The 22,468-nt window shown below is 37.4% G+C and overlaps 1 protein-coding gene and 1 long non-coding RNA gene across 2 annotated transcripts; both read right to left on the reverse strand.

Moving 5' to 3' along the window:
* Positions 1 to 2,962: 2,962 nt before the first annotated feature.
* On the reverse strand, positions 2,963 to 8,209 carry LOC114323651 (uncharacterized). The gene is made up of 5 exons (XM_082867950.1): positions 4,923 to 8,209; positions 4,562 to 4,723; positions 3,922 to 4,452; positions 3,725 to 3,823; positions 2,963 to 3,500 (listed from the first exon to the last, which is right to left on the reverse strand). Exons 3-5 carry the CDS (start codon positions 4,291 to 4,293, stop codon positions 3,303 to 3,305), a joined length of 669 nt encoding a protein of 222 aa, XP_082724076.1. The 5' UTR covers positions 4,294 to 4,452; positions 4,562 to 4,723; positions 4,923 to 8,209; the 3' UTR covers positions 2,963 to 3,302.
* Positions 8,210 to 9,809: 1,600 nt separating this feature from the next.
* LOC145790671 (uncharacterized) lies at positions 9,810 to 17,457 on the reverse strand. The gene is made up of 3 exons (XR_014329598.1): positions 17,208 to 17,457; positions 13,029 to 15,195; positions 9,810 to 12,594 (listed from the first exon to the last, which is right to left on the reverse strand). It is a non-coding gene; the product is annotated as an uncharacterized LOC145790671 (long non-coding RNA).
* Positions 17,458 to 22,468: the final 5,011 nt, after the last annotated feature.

Consider the following 22,468-nt stretch of genomic DNA (forward strand, 5'->3'; position numbering starts at 1 on the left):
AATAGAGGTTGTTCTGCTGATTGAGATAGAGGTTCCGTCGCTACGGGTTATGGCCGAGTGCCAGATAGCAGAAGCTGATTAGCAGCAGAGCAGGTTCGAGGAAGTGATGTTGCTCGACGAGAGGAGGCTGAAAGCACTGTACCATGTCCAAGGATATCAACACAGAATTGCCAGAGCTTTCAACAAGAAAGTTAAGTCTAGGAGCTTTCAACAAGGAAGGGAATTGTCGGGTGCTATCAGCAACCGAGCTCCCATCCATGACCCTAGAGGCAAGTTCAGGCCCAATTGGATTGGTCTTTACATCATCAAATCAATTTGGTCTGGTGGAGCTGTCATTCTTATGGACTTAGATGGCCTAGAATTCTCCTAACCAATTAACATGGACAAGTTGAAGAAATATTACCCCTGAAAGGCTCGCTATGCCGAAAACCTAGACGGGCGACCTAGGCAAAAGTTAGAGCACAAAAAATTTGAAATAAGAAAAACAGAGCTCGCAAGGTTGAAAACTCAGAAAGGGCGGCCTTGGCAAATGTTAAAGCGTAAAAAGAGAGTGTTAATACCCGAGTGAACTCGAACTGAACTACGTAAGGCTTGATTCCCATCTCCGGGATACGTAGGCAACTTTATTCTGAAGTTCAGCCATAAACACTTCAAACTCAACTATCCTGTCCATGAGATTGCTCAGGTCATCTTTGTCTTTTCTGTATCCAAGAGTTCAGTTGTGATCTTCACTATGAGAGCTGGTTACAATACAGTGCAGTGTTATTCAGTCTAGGGGTAATTTTCCATTCCTGGATTCGGGGTTGTGCATCTCGAGAATAGATTCCATGTGTGTCAAGTTGTGATCCTTATCGAAAATGGTTTTGAAAAGTTTTAATAAAAGTTGATTTTGTTCACATTAATCTTTCTACTACTTAGACCATTTTTGGACCTAAAGGAAAATTTTCAGTGCCCACAACTTCAATTTCATTGGTTTCAATACAAAGTTCTCCAGTTCTCGATGCAAATCAAAGTCGTTTTTTATTACATTCAAAAGGAAAAATTGAAAGTACAAATCAAAGTAATAAACTTGGGGGCATAGATAAATCAGGTGTTCCTGCATCCCCTCCCAGAGCTTGTGGAAGTTTCAGATGCTAAAGTAGGCCCAATTTTGCGCCTCATCTTCAAGCCAAGCCAAACATTCGCCAAAAAGGGCGCAGTTGAAATTGGGAGCAGGAGCTAGAAGTTCTTTTGTCCTCCATGCAGTGGGATATTGAGCTAGTAGTGAACCTCAGATTGGAAATGAAACCGGGTACTCTACCCCCTCTTCTGGACAAATTTGGTCATGTCCGAACTGACGCCTAAACCGGAACGAAAAATAGAATACATAGTGTGTCAGGCCAATCAGATGAATGCCAGGCTGCTGGGACATGCTGTAGCTTATCTTGGGCAGATCAACCTAGGGCCAACGCCAGGCAATGTCAACCGCAGACCTGTTGCACATCCAATGGCACAACCACCCTTCGTTTGGGAAATCAACTAGCCGTTGGGGAAAGAAATAGCCTCATGTTGAATATGCAGGGCAAGAGTCCACTACCTTCAACCTGTCCATGAGCCATATCTGGGAAGGGATTAAAAGAAAAGAGAGATTAAAGAATAGAGAGGTGTATGTGAAGAGAAAAAGTGAGAAAGGCTTTTGAGAGAAAAATAGAGCATGAGTGCCGAGTGATGTGAGAAACACATATGAGATAGGATGGGAAACATTACCTACAAAAGTAGTGGACTTCCTGCGAATTTGGTCATCTCCCACCAATGGAAGGCATCCAAGCCCATCAGAGTCTCGGCCAATGCTAAGCCAATGCAGCTCTTACACTCTTTCAAGCCTTGAGTTACTTTGACCAAGTGAATGCTAGACCCTCCGAAACTTGGGGCAAGTAGAAAATGAGCCAACATACATAAACAAAGGGCATGCTGCTAAAAACTCTCCCAAAGACGGTCGCCGCGGTCACCGGTGTCAGAAAATCGATGAATGAGGCTAGGAATGTCCAACTCTCCGTTGTGAATCAATGATTGAGCTTCATGTAAAGTGAGCCCACACATCCTTCCTAAAGCTTGGGTATGACTGAAACGGGACTGGGGCAGGATTTCCTCGTCACGTCGAGATTCTATCAAAATTTGGAATTCTTCAATTGTAGGGCATATCTCTTGTCCCTCGAAGCTGAAAACATGTGTAACTGGGTTCCAACACCTAGCTGCAAAGTGAAGGAACGGAAAACACAGCGGGGTGCAACTTAGCGAGAATAGTGCATTTATCTCGAAATCCCGAAAATTCACTTTTTCCAAGCCATCTAAAGTTGCAATCCAATTTGAGAGTTTTTCGGTGAAGAACGACTCCATTTGTGGCAAAAATAGAACTAGAATGAAGAAACTACGAAGTCCCAACTTTTGTAAAAGATAAGGCACTATTTGGAAGACATGTGGCAACAATCTGGAAGTCCCTTGCACTGATGGCCGATCGGCCAGTGCTGATAGGCGACCGGCCACCTTTTGTAGCTGACCGGCCACCACTAGTGGCCGACAGCCTCTGTTTATGGCCGATGGCCTCTTGGTTTGTCCTGTGGTCAACCTATATGTTGAGGATGCTGAGAACCTGTGTTTCATTCAGCTCTTAGTGCATTGTGTTGTCTTGTTTTTGTTAGTTTTGTTTATTTGTCTTGTATTGCTTATCGAGTTGTATTTGTTTTGCTTATGGAGTTGTATCTGTATTGTTTTGATTATCAAGTTGTTATTATTAGTTGTTCATCGAGTTGTTTTACTCTGTTTGTTAAGTGTTGGTCAGTTCATCACCAGATTAAGAAAATGCCAATACAATGCACAGTGTTCAATTTACATCAATCTTGTTTTATGCAATGTGGTGCTCGTGCGGTGCTCAGGATGCAAAATACAACACTTTTTTTTGTACAAAAGTTGTTTTCATTCCGATCATGGTTACATTTTTTACAAAAGAGTACAAGTTTTAAAGAAATTAAAATTGTCTAAGATGTACAAATATGCTAACACTACTAGCAAAAAGAAACCAAGCAAAAACATATGAATCAGCGCTGGCTATCTCAAGCTCTAGAGGCCCTCTTCATCCTCTTCCTCGGCGGAGCGGACTCTGCAGAGCTGTCTCCGTCGGCACTACAATCTGAACCTGATGCTGAATCAGAACTGGAACCGGAGTCATCGTCGCCCTCTGTCTCGGGGTCCTCCTCGGCATCAGCATCACCACTAGCAGAATCCGAGCCAGCATCATCATCTTTGCTCTCGGATGACTCAGCGTACTAACCCATAGCCTCCTCGATCTCGCTAGTCTCAGTGTCATACTCGCTCAGAATAGGCTCTAAAGGGCCACTCTCAACATGGGCGCTCTTAGCCCAGCCTCGGCCACATACAGGAACCTGTCTCTCTCTCCCTGCTGGTGGAGGAGGTGCTGATGGTCCTGCTACTGCTGTCGCCGATGCTGTCGATAAAGGTGGGACCTGAAAAGACAGTTGGTATATGTCAACCACAATACGTGATGTAAGTATGGTGTGCAAAATGAGTACATACAGAAATCAGGTATAAAGTATGAATACAGTATGAAAATGTAGTATGTTAGATGTAGTGTATCAGTGCAGTGTGGGGAAGTGTTCAGTTGAAATGTCAGTTTCAGTGTATTAGTGGAAATGTGATGACCAAAATGCAAGAAAATCGAAGAAATTACCTGAATACCATGGAAGCCAAACAGTGCCTCCCTCCTCAAGATCATGCCCTCAAATGAGGCCAACATCTCGACCAATCCCTTGACGTACCTTGCGGGTTCCTACAAATGCAATTTGGAATGATCAGTGTCCGGAAGGAATGAATATCTGAGTATCTGAGCAAGAATAGAAAAAAAAAAATGAAAGTTGTAGTGCATACCGGAGGTGAATCAGGCACTCTAACATATCTGTGACCAGCCACCGGAGGCTCAATCGGAATCCGGTAAGCCTCTCCAGTGTACTGCCAACCTGTCGACTTAGTCAGAAGCTCTGGCCAACCAAAGCTCTGTCTAGTAGGGGGTACCCCTCTGGCCCTGCCCCTCGGCGTTTGAGCCCTGCTCATCAAAGGGGCATTTGCTGCTCTCCCTGTATGAGCACGAGTACCCGTCAAGGGAGGCATGAGATGCGTCTGAATATATGTCGCATAGTCCCCCTCGCCAAGAAAGTAGTCAGCATCTACGCCTCGTGTAAAGTCAGCCACCTCCTGGGAGGAGAGACTCTCTGTAGCCCGCATGGATGGCGGAGGTAGCATGGAAACCACCTGCAACGGCAAACCCAAGGTCTGGCGCAGGAAGCGCTCACTTAAGAACCAGGCTTGACCTACCGGTCCCTCGAGTACAAGCCGGTAACGGGAAGCGCCCCAAGCGCCAGCAAACTGCTATCTGACATTCTCAGGCATCGTCGCCCAGGGCTGCCATGTGATTTGCAGACAGTAAATACATAGATTGTTAATTGCCATTACATATGCAATATGAATCAGGGCTGAAGTAAAGTAGCAGTGACTGTGAGTTTTGAGTTACCTCCGCTGCTGTCACCATGTCAAAATACCGGCGGAAGAATAAGAAGGTCTCCCTAGTCCTCCTCATGTACCTATCGTCGTACCGGTGAGAATAAGGTACAACATGAGGCATCTCCACCTCCGGCTCTGTGGCGAGGGTGGGAAAATATGCATATACCCATAGCTACAAGAAGCAAAAGGGCATAGTAAGTATACAACAGATAAACCCAGGTAATGTAGAAAGAAGAATATGTGTACAATATGCGAAGAATGCAGAATATAGGGGGGATGCAGAAAGTAGAGTGTATAGTACAACGTATAGAAAGCACAAGTGCAAAGCAGAAAGCACGGCAGGAAATGTAAAATAGAAAAGTAAAGCATACCTCCCAGGCTCTCCAGTAGCCACCGACTCTGTTCCCGCTCCTGCGGGATGTCGAGCTCATGTAGCCATACAAGGTAGTAAGGCAAGCGCCGTCCCAGTCATAAAGTCAGACTCGAGACAAGTCCACCAAGGTGCTTAAGAGATACAACCCAACAGTGTTTGCCCTGTCGGCGAACAAAGTGATGCCAAAGAAGAACATTAAGAAGCCTCGGGCTTACTGCTCGATCTCCTCTAGGGTCCCTAGTCCGTCTGAAATGATCTGCAAACCAGGTGTATCACACTATCCCTGCTCGGCAGATACGCAGATGAGCCCCCAGCAGGTAGATCCAGGTGGCCTCTCACTCGCCCATGTCTGTATCATATAGGATCGGCTGACCCCCTACCTCGATGCTAGTAAGCATAGCAAAGTCATACAGCGTCATCATCATGTCTCCCGCGGTAGAGAAGTAGAAAGAGTTGGTGGTGTCCCACCACCTCTCTACTAGCGCGCCAAGTGAGGGCCTGCTCGCTATGAGATGCGATAGCCCCATGCAGAATAAGCCGAATTTGGCCTCGTCAACAATCTGGCGGACGCCAACGGGGAGGTCCATATACCACTCCCTCGCAGATGTGGCTTAGTATCCTCGAATGGAGTTTGAGTCCCCCTGTAATTAGAACAAGCAGATGAAAGGCCGTGTAAGAAATACAATGCAAGAATGCGTCTGGGACAAGCAGATAAAAGGCAGTGTAAGAAATACAGCGCAAGAATGTGTTTTGAGATAAATAGATGAAAGACAGCGTAAGCGCGATCTATGCAAGAAATGCAAGGTACATTACGGAAAATATAAGACGGCAATGTATACATCGGTGGCGCCGTAGGATAAATGAGACTTCGGCTCATGCAGCAAGAGATCCTCTGGCACGCCTCGTGCGAAACCTCTGAAATGACGAATAGTATCGGGCGGTAGCACATGCGCCTCAGGGTGGTATGTCTCCGGGTCAAAGGGACGAACCCTGGGTGGTAATGGTACGTGCTCGGGATCTGCCTCTATCCCTGGAGAAGCTCCATCATGGAGAATGTCATCTGCCATCTGGAAAGGAAGTGAGAAAGTGTGCGAAAATGAGGAAAATGGGTGGAGAATGCCAAAAGTCAACAAAAGTCAACCCTAAGAGAGAGAAAATGGGAGAAAAAGTCAAAGCCTGGGAAAAGGCAGAGAACCCAAGAGAAACTCGAGGGAAACAAGCCTCAAGTGATGGAAATGAAGAAAAAAGCACTGGAAACAAATTCCAATCGGTTCAAAACGAAGAAAATCAAGAGGTTTTAGCGAATCAACTTCGCGTGGGGCATTGGAAAACGCATATAAAGCTCGGATCTAGAAGGGGAAAAGTGTCTAGGGTGAGAAAGCAAGGAATTTTGGCAAGGGGAAAGTGAGGAAATGAAGTTTGGGTGCCTATACTTAAAGACCCGATGCAAAAAGACCAAAATGGCGCGAAATTGCCATCAGTGGCTGATAACTCTCAGGTGTGACCGGCAGGTGGCCGACACCTCCCCCTGGTGGCCGACAAGCTTCCAGTGCTCCTATATTGGGTTTTGCTGCTGTTTTGTGCCTTTGGTTCTTGAGAAAGTGCAAACACTTTAAGCTCAAATTGTCTCTGCAGAAGCTCTGAACCGTATCTTCACGATTCATCACTAATCAACATCAATGAGGTGTATCCTTTTTGAAACATCTTGCAACTCTTCCGAGAGGTAAATCGGAAGTTGCGACTGAGACAGTTTTATCAAACGTGCTTTTGTTCTTGCATAGAATGTGTGTCTCTTTGTCGTTGCACGGAACGTGCCTTTCACATTAGATCTTGCATAGAATGTGCGCTTCTCGCATTTGCATAGAGCATGCTTCTGTTTCCCATTCGCATAGAGTATGCATTTGGTGTTTCGCATAGAACATGCTGTTAATCTTGCATAGAACATGCATTTTCTACTATTAACTGGGCACAGAACATGCATCTTATACTATTGCATAGAATATGCATCCTAATGTGGCATAGAACATGCTCTAGCTCACGCCACATAAAATATGCTTCTATTTTGTTTCTCGCATGTTTTGCATAAAACATGTCTTTAACATTGCATGATTATTTGTCTCGCATAGAACATGCACTCTTACTATGTTATGCTTGTTAAGTCTCTTTCTTATGCAGGTACGATACTGTATGTACGGTTCATTCAGAGGAATTCCAGGTGAGATCATTCCTGTCCTTCGATTTACCCTTGTTCTGGTTAGAAGCATTTGGACGTGTTCTGATGTTTATACCATCCTCTTGCTTTGGTTAGAAGCATTTGGACGTGTTCTGATGCTTATACTACCCCATTGTTCTGGTTGGAAGCATTTGGACGTGTTCCGATGTTTATACCACTCCCTATTTTGATTAGAAGCATTTGGACGCGTTCCGATGTTTATCACCTTTCCCTTTGGTTCAGAATAATCGGGTATGTCCCGGTGTTCATACCAACCTTTCTCTCCTTCTACGTTCAACGCGTTAGGACTTTGTTTGACACCTCGGGTGCGCCCGATGATTGTGTTTTTCTTTGCCTTTCCTGCGTGATGCGTAGTTAAGTTTGCATAATTTTCTTACATCTTTTCTGCATGAAATGTGGTTTGGTTCATGTTTACTTGCTTATGTTTGAGTTTGTTGTACCGTGTTTCGGTTTAAATATGGCATTTCTTTGCATAAAATTTGCATCTAGATGTTTCATTACAGCCTCATTGCATGATCATAAGTTATATTCTCGCATTGTGCATATCACTTGCATTTTGCCCCAGAACTACGCTAGTTTGATTCCTTGCAAAGGGATACGTAGGCAGCCTGCGGGCGCAACCGTTCTTTGTTCTTTGTTTTGTTTGTTTGTCTAAGTCTTCGGCCTTGTCAAAAATGGGTCGTCTCTGGGCTTTGACATTCACTCACGTCATTTTATGACTTCTGATTTCTATCAAAGAGGGGCAACTGTAGACACCCAATTTTTGACCGTCCTCAAGACTTGGACGTCATCGTTTGTGCACTCGATGAGTGTTCTTGTTTGTGTTCGTTTTCAGCGCCCGAAGTCCTCGACCGAATGCCTTGTCTTTGAGCCTCTAAACTTTGTCTGTTTTGTGCTTGTTTTTGGGCCAAGAGCTTGTTGCCTTTTGCCTAGAAGAGAGGTTGACCTATCGGCCAGCCCTGGGATCTGTCGGCCATGGCTTGTGCCTGTCGGCTACCAGTGGTGGCTGACGGCCATTGATTTTTTCTTTAGATATTTGTTTGCCAGCTATGCCAGCTGTTGCACACTGAGCTGCATCTTCATACACGTGTATGGTAGGATGTATACAAGCTCAAACCTTGTTTTTCTATATATAGGGGGGTGCCACCCCCATTTTGAGGGGTTAGACATTTTTGGACCAAAAATTCTCTCTCTCTCTAAACTTTCTCTCTCTCACTTGATATTTTGTGCTTTGTAGTTAGTTTTCTCTAGACTTTTGCACATCAACCCTTAACCAATCACTCTCACCTGGGAGCTGAGGTCCCTTGGAGTCTTGTTTGAGCCTTGGAAAGGAGTTTGAGCTTGAATTTGTGGCTGAAATTGTGCTTTGCTTCAAAGGTCTAGAACTTACCTTGCTTATACTTGTTTTCAATACTAGTTTTGCCATCCTTTCTTACTATTTTAAGGCTGTTTTTGAAGTGTAAAAAACTCTGTTTTTGAGGCATAAAAATTGTGGTTTGAGCCTTTGTGAGTTAGGGGGTTGTCCACGCTTTTGGCTCCTTAGCTTGTTAAGCTTTTTGTGCTACTTTTTATCACATTCAAATCAAACTTTTTGGGCCTTTTGACCACTAAAATTCAAAGGTTTTTTCAGTGAAAAAAACCTTCTTTTGAAGTTCAAAATTGGAGAGGTTAGCCTTCCCTCCTTGTGCCTTGTTTGCATGCCTAGTTAGCCTTGTATGTTAGCATGTTTTTCTAGCCTAACTTAGCTTTAGTCCATCATGTTTTTTCCTCTATTTTGATCTGCTTTAGCTTTGTTTTGGGCTGTTTGGGTCATTTGAGCTTTGTATAGTTGTGGTGCAATTTCCTTCACTAGATTAGTGTTTCTAGGCTTTGTGAATAATTTGTGTGTCTTGGTTGCATGCTTTAATGCTTTTTCATGCCTAATTCCAGCATTTAACATCTCTGTAACCTCCCTCAATTCTTCACTCTTTTATTTTCTTTGAAAGTGGTTTTAAACCCCTTGTTTGCTTAAGTGTGAAATTAGGACATTCATGCTTAATGGTTTAATCCCTTTGGGGGTTCATTACCAACGGCATGAGGTCTCTTTCATGCCCAAAGTACCTTGTGGTTTAAGCCCTCTTTTCATTAGAGGACACTCACTTTTGGAATTAACCAATTAAAGAATGGATTGGTAATGTAAAATGAGTAAACAAAAAAATGGCAAGTAAAAAAGACAAGATTAAGCATCTTTCGTGTTGCATTGCATGTGTTCGAATCGGACATTAATTCGAACACAAGGAAAGTGGGACATTTCATACTCAAAGTGAGGAAATGTGCCACTTTCCTTGGTCATCATCACCTTTGATCATGCATGATAGGGTGGTGGTCCTTTGAGTCTTTTTTTGCACTCATTAAGCTTGTACAATCATGCATGGAAATGCTTGGGTTGGTGGTTTGAGAGCCGAGAATTACACTCCTTTGAACTTGTGTGATGATAAGGAGCATAACAGTACAAACACTCCTTGAGAATACACTACTTTGCCTCTATTTTCTCTCTGTTGCAGCAAAAGAAAGTTCAGAGCAGGGATAGCCGACCGGCCACCAATGGTAGTCGACGGCCACCATTGGTAACCGATCGGCCATCAATGAAAATTTTGCATGGTGTGTTCCCCAGGGGAGCAGAGGTGTTCTGGGAGATGGCAACACTATTGGCGTTCAAATAAGTGCAAACAGAGCTGTTCAATGGCAAGGCGGTGGCTTTTCGGGTGAAGAAACCGAGCATGCATGCATCCCTCCCTCGCTTCCCGAGGGCTTTTAATTGCTTTGTTTAATTAATTAGTGGTAGCTAATTAGTTTAATTGCTTTGTACATAATTAGCTTAGTATTTAGCTAATTACTTCGATTTGTAATACTTAATTAGCTTAGAACAAGTTAGTTAATTCGCTTCAATTGTTGTAATAATTAGTTAGCTTAGCTTATTCATTCGAACCCTCCTTCGTGAGGGCGTAATGTTGTAATAAGTGTGCGTGCGTGTGTGTATGTCTTCCAACCCCACGTCTTTCTCCCTTTTATTTAATCGCTTTCGGTGGTTAGATTAGGGACATTTTCAATTAGCATACCTTCTGCTTGCATGTTTGCATTCATTCATTTGTCTTGCATGCACCGAGGCTTGGCGCATCACCCAAATTGCATCGTTATTTCAATATCTTCTTTCAATACGTGTTTATCGCATGTTGTTCAAATTGATTCATATGCCATATATCGCATGTGTTGTATTAGTTATCTTACATAGTTAGGATCATGCATCGTTCTAACTAGTTTTTGTTTTTGCTTGGAGTACTCGGTAAGTTTTTGCGCTTTAGCATACTTGCACGAGTGTGATTGCCATATTGCCATGTTTCGCATGCTTGCCATGAGGCTGTGTTTAAATGCTAAACTGCATGAATGCCTGTGGATAAAGGCTTGTTGTTTGAATTGAAACGATTCAACAAATGCGCGTTTTAAAGCCCATTTTGTTGTGGCAAAATCATGTTTTAAGCCCACTATGTTTGGTGGCAAATTCGCATCTTTAAGCCCACCTGAGGTTGGCAAATTCAAACCATTTTCGCAAACAAACAAGAGTTGAATTGTTCCAAGTCTTGCGACTAGTCTATACTTGTATGCTTGTACATCACATAGTAAAGCTAGTTTAATAATCGGAACAAGAACGCATAATGTTTATAAAATATCATATCATGATTAGTAGAGGCCGATCTTTGATCGGGCGAGCGGGGGTGCTCAATCCATGACCTTCCCCTCTCGTACCTAAGTTCCCGAGCCGAGGCAACTTTGGTGATGACGGACACGTGGCCTTCGACACAAGTTAGGGTTTCTTAAATTTCCTCAAAAATAAAATATTTAGGTGGCGACTCTGTATCTGGCAAAGTAGTCTAATTTTGGCATTATTTGATTTAAAATCGATTTTCCAAAAAAGATTTGCCAAATTTGGACTCTTTGGTGATTATCAATTTCACATTGCACTTGTGAGGCTAGATTCAGAACCACGGGAGTCTGAACTGTGAGGCCTTCTTTTCAAACCTTCCCGAAAGGCGGGGTGAGGAAAAAGGCGAGCCCACATTGTGTAAGAGGCATACCTTTGGTTCAAGAGTTGGAAAATTTTCAATATTCAATTTCCTTTCATGAGAAGTTCATCTCAAAGGAGTTTAACAAGTACGTTTAGCAAAAATGATTTCTCCCCCTAAATTGGTGCTTTATCTTTTTTATTGTGATCTACTGCAGATATAACCAATTATACAACAATCACATTTACTCGTGAAAATGCAGGACACAATAAAAGTTGTTCTATATCACCTCTCATCACAAACTCAAAAGATAAGAGACAATTCAATAGGTGCCATGTTCAATCAAGAGCTTAGAATGCTAATTTTCAAAATTTTCAAATTGTAACACATAACATATTATACATGAGAAAAAAAGTTTTATGTTTTTTGTTCTATCAAGAAGTGATGCATCATACTCAGTTAATCATAGAACATTGTCATGAGGCATTTTCATCAAATATGTTCAATCCACATACTTAAGTTTGATATAACATTTTACTCAATGTGGAACACAACATGAATGCTATAAACAAGTTAATTTTCACAATCATCACTCAATAGCATTTCATGAGATATATGCCAAACTAGTCCATATTCAAATGATATTCAATAAACATATGATTTTCTATTAATCAAGAAATCTAATCAAATATTTCATAACTTAATCAAATATTCCAACGTGAAGCATATAAGCATGAATGTTTCATTTTGAACATATTTTTTTAGATCACAAGTGTACATGGATGTATTAAACACAAGTTTTCACAAAATAGTTAGTATACAATCTCAAAACATGTTATATCATCAAAATTGATTCTGTAGAGATATGACTCAAAAATGGTTATCAAATATGTATGTAGTCATATATGTGAGGGGAACAGTATGAGAATATGCTTACAAGTGAAAAATTATTTTATCACTTCTTATCCTTTTTTCATAGCAATGGATGACAAGATATAGCATAGTCAATTAATACATAAATCATTCATACTGTAATAGACATTCATCATGATAATATAAATCTCAAATTTGAGTTCAATGATGGTTTTTATGGTAAAGCATAACATGACTAATCAAACTTAGCACACTTAGGTTTCATAAATGTAATGATTAATTTCAACCTATTGTACATATATCACACGTTAAAGAATATAGAACTTTTAAGCTTAAAGGTGTGTTAGAAGTTTATACATTCATTTACCTCTTTGGAATCTTCACCCATAGATTACCTCTCATGTTCATCTCGGTGATTCTCATTTCATCATTTGTCTTCTTGAATGGACTGGTTTTGTTCTTAAAATTGAACACTCTTGTTGTGCATCTTTTCTCTAAGTCATTTGTGTTCTTTAAGGTTTCATCTAAAAAATAATTTGATTTCTTTCTTAGTAATCATATTTTCTTGGGTCCATGGGGATTAGTCTCAAGAACAGTTAATCTCATAAAAATCTTAGGAGAACCTTTTTCAAAAATGGTGATAAGATTAAATCCAATGTCTACTTTATCAAAAACACATTTTTTATTTCCAAGAAGCTTGTTGAGGTTTTCTTTTCCTTTTACAAAAATTTTCAGAGTTTTGTTCAAATCCTTGACTTTGTTTTTCAAAACATTTTTCTCATTATTGATAGATGTAAAGTCATTTTTCAAAGTAGAATTTTCTATTTTCAATACATCCACATCATTTGAAAGAGAAGTAACTAATTTCTTTAACATAGAATTTTTAACACAAATATTTCTAAAATTCATCATGTAATTCATTGAATTCACTTTCAAGTTCTTCATAGTTAAAGGTTACCTCATCATCTTCTTTTGCCATTAAGCATAGATGAGATGCTTCCTTGTTGTTGCCTTCATCACCAGAGCAACTTTCATCATCTTCTTCCCAAAAATGGATTTCTTTTTCTTATTGCTTCCATTCATTATTGTAAGTTCATGAGCTATGAGCGAGCCTATGAGTCCTTCAATGCTCAATCTTGTTAGGTCCTTTGCTTCTTGAATAGCAGTAATCTTAGCTTCCCATTTCTTTGGCAAGGACCTAAGAATTTTTCTCACAAGCTCACCATTAGTATAATATTTACCAAGAGATTTTAGATCATTAGTAATGCATCTAGAAACATTTCAGAAATAGATTCATGGGATTCCATATTAAAGAGCTCATATTCATGAATAAGCATATCAATATGTGACTCTTTTACTTGACTAGTTCCTTTATAGCTAATTTCAAGTTTATCCCAAATCTTTTTTGTTGTACCACAACCAGAAACTATTGTACTCATTTGCATCTAATCCACGTACAAGGATAAGTTTGGCCTTATCATTAGCTTGTCGGAGTTTATAGTCATGCTTATCAAATTCTTCTTCAGATTTAGGCACTCTAATGTTGTCTACTACCTTGGTAGGGATTTTAGTACCTCTTGTGATAATGAGCCATAGCATAATTAGTAGCTTGAAGAAACAAAGTCATTTTTTCATTCCATTGATTATAATTACTACCATCAAACAAGGGTGGCCTATTTGTGGCTTGATCTTCAACAATGCTAGTATTAGCTATGGTTGCCATGGAACGAAAATTCTAAGATAGTTAAATCTAAGCAATAGTCTACGCTTTGATACCAATTGTTATCCAAAAAGCAACCTAAAGGGAGGGGGTGAATTAGGTTTCTTCAAATTAAAACTAACAATTCCCAAATAAAAATTAAATCAACTAGTACAACAAATATAGCATATGATGAACTTAACAAAAGTAAATAACAAAATATGTTCTAGATAAATTTAGCAAAGAATTATAGCTAACATGGTGAATGGAAGCAAATATATCAGTTCGCTAGAGCAATAGAGTAAAGAGATTATGAAAGAGAATGCAAACAAGATTTATAGTGGTTCGACTTTAACCAAGCCTACGTCCACTCGTCAAGCTTCACTTGAAATTTTCCACTATGCCTCTAGCTTCACAAGAGTGGTAGCAACCTCATGTACATGGAACAATCCTCCATAGATTTTCTAGCTTCACAAGGGTACTAGTAACCTCATACACATGGAGCAATCCTCCATAGATGTCCTAGCTTTATAGGAGAGCTAGTGACCTCTTACGAGATTTATAATAAGTGTTTTTGCTTTCAAAGAAAGCTACAAAGAATAGCTCCTCACAGATAGATATACAATATGAACCTCGGAATGTTTATTAGTAAAACCTCACATAGGTAAATGGGGTTAAAGCTATAAGGCTCAATTACTAATTCTGAAGAAAAAAAAAAAAGAACTCAAATGAAGTGATGCTTGAAATACTCAGTGTTGAGAGAATATGTGATTGATGAAGGATGGAAAAATGTTAAGCACATTGCTTTGTTGCTCTGTGTGTGTGTGTGTCTCTCTCTCTCTCTCTCTGTATATTTTGCATTTCAGAGCTCTATTATAAAACAGAGCTGAGTGCTCTATTCAAACTAGCAGAGCCCATCTTCTTCTTCCCATTGAGGAGATGAGATGGTGATGGGTTGGGATAATAAACATTGTTCAGATATTCCCTAAAATCCACATGTGTTTTGCCCATTGAATGATGAAGAAAACATTTCTTTTCAGTTTACTACTCTATTACTGATATGCTCAGCTTTCACAGTGGGACGTCCCGGATGTCCAAAGCTAAGCTTTGTGTCTGTGGGACGTCCGCTCGGATGTCTTTCTGGATGTCCGGCTGTGTTCGGTCGTCATGGTTATTGTCCGCAGTCATCGAGCATATTGTCTGTCTGACGTCCGGAGCGAAGCAGAACTAAACTGGGTTGAAATTCCTTCCTGGCTTGTCCACCCGAACGTCCCTTGTAGCTAGAGACAAAATGGACAAACTTTGGCCTGGCCGGTCAATCGCCCGGTCGACCACACAGTGTATTTTCAGCCTCCTTTGTTCGGCTGCTATTTCTGCTGTGTTCTGTTGCTTCAGTTCTTGCTTGTTTGAGTTACAATTTGGGCCTCTAATAAACACAAATAAGACAAAATGAGGATGAATTATGATGTTAAATTAATTATAAGATTTCAAACCATTTAACTCTTTTGAACAATCAAAACATAAATCTGAACAAAGAATGACAATTATCAAGAATCATTATATTTTGAACTCCATTTTGATCTTTAAACAACCTAATTAAAATGAGGGATAGAAAATACATGGGTAAATCAATTAGCATGTTTTCAATAATGATTTACTGAAATAATCATTCTAAGATGAATCAAACATTAAATTAAACATCATCAAAATACATGTTATTCATGCTATGACTAACAGATACAATGGCACATAAATTTCAACTACAAAATAATTAAAGGAGCCAAAGTTAGAGCCAACTAAATAATTATTGCTTGGAGTTTGAAAGGTTTAAGAAACAATAGACGCGTTCAAAGGATCACACAAGCAAAGAATACAATAAAAATGGCACATTGGAAAAAATTGAGAAAATTAAGTGGATCGGCCAAATTTGAATTGAAAATGAAGGGTATGATTATATCTCATTTAAATTTAAATAGTTTATCATGGCCTCATTTGAATTCAAGTAACAAAGTAGGGGTTCTTATCTTGTAAATGGCCCTCTAAAAATAAGACCATCACACAAAGTAGAGACATGCATAAAGGCAAACACAATAAAGTGAGTTTTGATCCAATCAATTTAGTTTTTAGCAACCTTTTTTAATTCCCTAAATTCCAGAAATTTATAATGATAAAAAAAAGGGAATTAAATTCTATTCAAATTTGTACAACAGTAGCATCTAGAAGAGGTGAATAGATGAATCTGAACATGGGAGTGGTTCAAACAGATCCATTAACAAATATTATTGGAAGAGGAAATGGCATGTGGAAAAAACAGACAAAGATTTGGCCAATTTATGGAAAATGTCTTAAATAGTTCACATATAACATCAAATTCAACTCCTCTTTCATTGTGTTAGTCTCTTTTTTCTCTTTCATCTGATCTGATGTTATATACTGTACTAACTAAACAAAGAAAGAAAAAAAAATCCATATATGTAATTCATTTCATATCTTAACTAGATTACCTGTCATCCTACATTGCTCAATATTACATATTTTACTCACCCCTTTAACAAGGCCTCCGGTCTAGGAACTTTAAGGCTCAAATCATAAACTATATATATCATAAATTTCTTACAAACAATGCAACAAAATGCTCGGTAGTTCTTCAATTTCTACAGAGAACGCTTTTTTAAATCCCTACATTTCAAACACCAGAAAAGTGCACCTATCTTCAAATTTTTCAAGCACAGTTTAGTCTCCTAAACCACATATATCATAATAAATAAATAAAAAACATAAAAAAAACAAGTGATACTGTGTTTGGATCTTAAATTTATAGAGAGAAAAATAAAAACAAAAGGAGAAAAAAAAGATTAGCTCTTATGTCGTTTCTTTTTTCCCTCCACAAATCTAAGTTTCAAACACAACTTAAGCTTCCAACTGGAAGGAATCCAAGTTTCAAACACAACTTAAGCTTCCAACTGGAAGGAATCCAAATTGTATAGATTCTAGAATTCTACAAGTAATGTATACAAATAAAATGAAAACAAGCAAAACACAATTATGGGGCAAAGGTGAAGAATATGTATAATGAAAACTTGAAAGAAAAAGAAAAAAAAAGGCAAAGGTAACATAACCAGTTAGCAAACCAAAAAGGGGGGAGGGGGGATTTTCAAATCCAATAATATTATTATCACATGCTCCAAAAAAAAAAAAAAAAACAAAAAGCACAATTTTTTCTTTCAATTTTTGCAGCTTCCAATCTTGTAGAAACCAAATCAATAACCAAAAAGAACCACGTCGAGGTCGAGATTTTGATAATCAATTTGTTTATAAGAAAACGAGACCAAAAATCAAAGTTGATTGGGAATAATGTGAAGAGAATCTAGAAGAAATCAACAAATTGTAAAGTAAAAATGAGGTATTAACAGACCAGATTAAGGAAGAAAGACTAACCTAGTAAGCAGAAATGGCAGAGCCGAAGATAAAGAGACAGCAAAACAAGGAACGAAGTGAATGGAGATGGTGACTAGGGTTTCGTTACCGATTGGGAGTGTAGAGAGTGAGGAGATGCAGCTAAGAAACCAATCTAACTATGGTGAGTTGAAAGAGAGCAACGATGAAAAGGAAGCTCAATCGATTTTGGAATTTTCTAATAAAAAAAAAATCAATTTAGGAATTCATTTTTAATTTAGGAAACATTCAAAGCTACGTAGTTTTGATAAAAATATGCTATTTTTCTTTATGTGACCATAATTTACTGGTCACCAAAGGTTTTGACTTTCCTTTTTTCTTTTTCTTTTTTTTGGCTCTCACCATTACTTTTCGTGACCATATTTTATATTTGGTCGCAAAAATTTATCTATTAGCCACCAAAAATTCGTTGGTTGTGAAAACACAACTCATCTGCGACCCAAAAAAATGTTGGTCACAGAAAGTAAACTATCTGCGACCAGCTTAAAAAAGGTGGTCACCAAAATTGTTTTTTCTTGCAGTGATGTGGCAGCCTAGTATTTTTTAGCCTTTTTTCTTATCTCTGCAAACAACTTTGTCTCTCTTTTCACTTCATTTCTCTCTCTCTCTCTCTCCCCCCCTTCCCCCCATAACTACATACATTTAAACCTTAGATTAAGTGATCTAGAGTGAAATCTTTCAAAAGTTCGAGTATTAAAGTCGTAGAGCACGGCGAGGGCTTCGACTTGGTTTAGGCCAATCTTTGTTTCACCAACTTTCATATTTTTTTCCCTTACCTTCTTCTCTACAAGAGGTAGTGTTTCCTTTTATTGGTTTAATATGGGTTTAGAGATGTATGTGTGGTATTTTGATAGAGAAATTTTTAGATTATTGGTAGAATTTTTGGAAATGCATGATAAGAGGTTAGGGTTTATGAGTTGGTTGGGTTTTTTTTCTATAATTTTACTATCAAACCTATTTTATTTGTATAAAATTTCATGAGGGTATCTAGAAATGAAAAAGCTCCAATTTTGTGAAAAGTCCTAATTTGTGATATTGCGCAAAATAAGAAATTAATTGTGTTGTGTTGAAATTGATGATACTAGTAAGGAGAATAATGAAGTTTTATTGAAATAGAAGATACATGAATATAATTTGCAAAACTATAGTATTGTTAGAGATAATTGTTTTAGCCATTGGTGAATAATGGTATTGTTGTGAACATTGATACAATAGGATGGCGAAAACCCTATTCATTATATTATTGTATCGTTGAATTCATGGAAATAAGAACCCACTGTTGAATGGAGGTGCGTGAAGCACATTTTATGAGATTGAACAATTGCATGTGTTGCTTTGATTTCATTAAAACGTTACGGTTTTAATCGAAAGTGATGGTGAATTCGGGTTATGTATAGTTGAGGATGAGATAATTTAGCTTGATAGTCTATGGTGAAATACCGAAAACCCACATGGTGTAGGTACCAAGATCCTTCTGGTTGAAAGCTAGTAAATTTGGTACTATTTAGGTGACATTCAGCGATGATCACTAGTTGAGTGTTGCTTTAGATAACTCACTAGATTAGGTGGTGCATAGTAATGACTACTAGTAGATACATGTACTTGAGAGAATTCACTAGGTCAATAATAATGAAATTAAGAAATGTTAACTTAATAAGAACGTTTGGTTTTGGTCATGGAGATTGATATAAACCTTTTTTGTGAAATGAGAAAATGTTTTGAGCATAATATACATACACAGCATCATGATTATGTACATGTATAAAAACATATTATCTTGTGAAATGTTACCTTAATAGACTATATGTTCAACCTACGTGGCTAAAATCTTTTTCAAGTATCGATGGCGTGCCTTGGCGGGGCATAAGATATGTGCATGAGTTGAGAGAGAGCCCTTTTGACTTGTACACCTTGGGCCTTTTTTTTTGTTTTTGGTTTTGGTTTTGTTTTTTTTCCGTAGGCCGCCAAGTGCCATTTTTGTAAGGGTGTAACTTTTATATGATGTAATCCTAAAGGCATTTTAATTACATTTACAGTTATTACTTTTGAATTATATTGTCACGACCCAAACCCGCCCCTAGAGGCTTAGATTATAACCGGCCAGCAATCACTTGATTACCTACGGCCTCATACAAAAATACTAAATAATGATAATAATGGGGCCATAAGCGGAAGTATATCACAAATAAAGAAGTTCATTGAGCTATGCCAATATGATTAAAATATATAATGCTTATATCACAGCACATCACACACCCATTTACATGTCCATGCAAACACTTATGTACAATACACTCCATACATATGGTTTATATATCCCAAGACCATTTAGCAAAATCAAAACAAAAGTAACAACATAATGTGAGTCAAAACCAAAAGCTCCATCTTGGAGACTCGACCAAACAGGTTCACAAAAATAACTCCTGAAATAGACTCTAAGGTTAACCTCCATGTTGATTACCTAGATACATACATGCAACATAGGGAGTGAGCAACGCTCAATGAATAATAGTAAAGTAAAGAAAATCAAATAAATAATCTTAAATTAAAAGAAAGCATATTATGTGAACACAATACTTTTTCAAAATTTCATCATTCATAACACTATCCATAGTCATATTTATAGAACGGCCTTGAGCCCAACCATATATCACAACAGCCTCACAAAATCTCACAGTAGGCTCTAAAAATCATGTTAAACACATGTATGAAGTCAGCTTTGGTTTTTGGCGCCTCTAAGGCCTTCAATTTCAGTTCAAAGTTGTAATTATAACAGATATTCCTACAAGTAACGTATATAATTCCAAAATCACATAAATCATATAATCACATGCATAATTAAGCACAATACGGGTTGGATTATCACATATATATTGTATATTCACTCTACTTAGATGTTGTATATATGATGTATGTAATTAAAGATCATGTATTGAATAATATATATATATATATGCGCATAAGAGATAAGCCCTTTTGATTATATTTATTATTGTCTTTTATTCGTTATTTATGATTATTCCACATCGGTCAGATTTTGTAAATCGGAGGTATGACATTTATAATCTTTAATATTAATTCAATTACATCACAATTAATTATAAATTGTTAATTATTTATTGTAATTCTTAAATTTTTATTTATTTATTTATTGTAATTCTTAACCTTTTAATCTAATTTTAATTTAATTATATTTTAGATCACAAATCATTCTAAATCATTAATTATTTATTGTAATTCCTAACATGTTAACATAATTTTAATTTAATTATGTTTTGAATCAATTCTTAATTATTATTTATTTTGTATTTTATTTAATTATATTTTAAATCAATCTTTAATTATATTTTATACTTTAGATCAATCCTTAATTATATTATAATTTATTTTTATTTTAATTAACATATAATTTTAGATTTAGAAAAAATAGGGGTAAAATTGTCTTTTAGTTGTATTAATTTCAGTTTATTTTTTCATAAAATTAAACCCACTCACAAAAATAGTTTGTGTGATACATTCCGATAGTTTGGATGGAAAATTAGTTGTGACACTTTAGTCTAAAATTATATGGGGACTTTCTAGCTATATTTGAACTATACGAGGTGATGTGCTCCAGTGCCACACCATGAAGGGATAAAATGAATTGAACCCTTGAAATTTTTATTTTTATTTTTTGCAAGTGATGCATAAATTTATTTATTTTTTGAATATAATACCAAACCGGCTAAAGAGATTTTGAATTTTGTAATTTCATTTTATTACATCAATGTTAATTATTGTGTATTAGAATTGCAAAAACATAAAATACTAATTTGATTACAATGAAAAAGGTAGACAGTGAAGGAAATGGAAAAGATTAATTTTTTTCTCTGTTGGTTGAGTTAACTCACTATAATATTAATTATGATATTATTTTGAGTATGATCAGAGAGCCCTTTGGTTATAACTTATGTGGTGTTATAACTTTTGAGAAACTAATTCTCATAAGTGCTAATCTAACTATTAACAACTGTTTTTTGTTGATCCGAAAAAAAAAAAAAAAAAAAAAAGTGATTTTATAACCCATTTTTTTTATTATTTTAGTTATTACTCTTGTAGGATTGAGTTATGACAGTTATGGCAATTAAACCCACAAATATCATAAATTACACATAATACACACCTTTTGAGAGTGTGTGTCATAACATTGTCCTTATTTTACATCAACTAAATAAATCCCAAGTAATTATGCAAAAACCTAATGGAATTTGATTTTTTGGATTTTCGTTTAAATTTTTTCACCGAAACTTCTATTGACGAGTTAGGTTACGTTCACTTGTGACAGTTTTAAAAGTTCCAATTAAAAGTTTAATTGTGATGAATTTTTGGGGTTAAGAGGGTAGATATCATATGGCATCTTCCTCTATTGTAATTGAATTTGATAGTAAGATTCATTATATTTATGTTAAATGTTTGAGAGATAGTAAGGAATATGCATTTGTAATTGGTAGAAGGTACCAACTAACAACACTACGTGATACGCTCCAGCATACAAAAATTTCTTTTTAATTGGATATTAAAATTTGAAGCGAAGTTCAAGCAACGAAATGATAGTTAACCCTTTTTTTTATAATTTATTTATTTCCTTCATGGAACTAGATCTAATAATAGTGAACAAGCCTATGTAATTTTCTTGAGCTTAATGTGTTGTGCCAGAGAGGCTCAGATATGAATATACAAAACAAAAATGCGCAAGAATAACAAAACAAATTCTAATTCACTCAAACAAATTCAAAATAAATACAAAAAATTCATAAACAAATATAAAAGGGAGGTAATCCCTCCTAACTCACAATCACTCTCAAATTCAAAAAATTTCTATATCTAATACAACACATTGGCTTCCTATTTATAGGTTTCTGAGAAGGATGAGAGACGGAAGCGGTAACGCCAAAATCACTGTGTTTCAGACGCGTTCGGGAAGCTTCATGGTGGCTTCCATTGTTGACCAACTAAGAATTTCAATTCAAAACCATTCTTCTTCAGTAGCTTTTGTATCATCTAGGAGCCTCAAGAACAATATGGAGGAAAAGAGGAAAACTGAATTGTATCCAAAATTTTAACATAATGCTCACTTATACTCAACTTCATGCGAACGTAAAACTCACTCTTGACACGATTAAGCGATGTTTCTGTTGGAACAATCTTCTGTGTAAATAAAATAACTTAAAATAATTCAAACAAAATAAAATAAAACTTACAGA

Source organism: Camellia sinensis, chromosome 5 (genome assembly GCF_055761805.1).
Source record: "Camellia sinensis isolate YWXY chromosome 5, ASM5576180v1, whole genome shotgun sequence".
Taxonomy (NCBI): domain Eukaryota; kingdom Viridiplantae; phylum Streptophyta; class Magnoliopsida; order Ericales; family Theaceae; genus Camellia; species Camellia sinensis.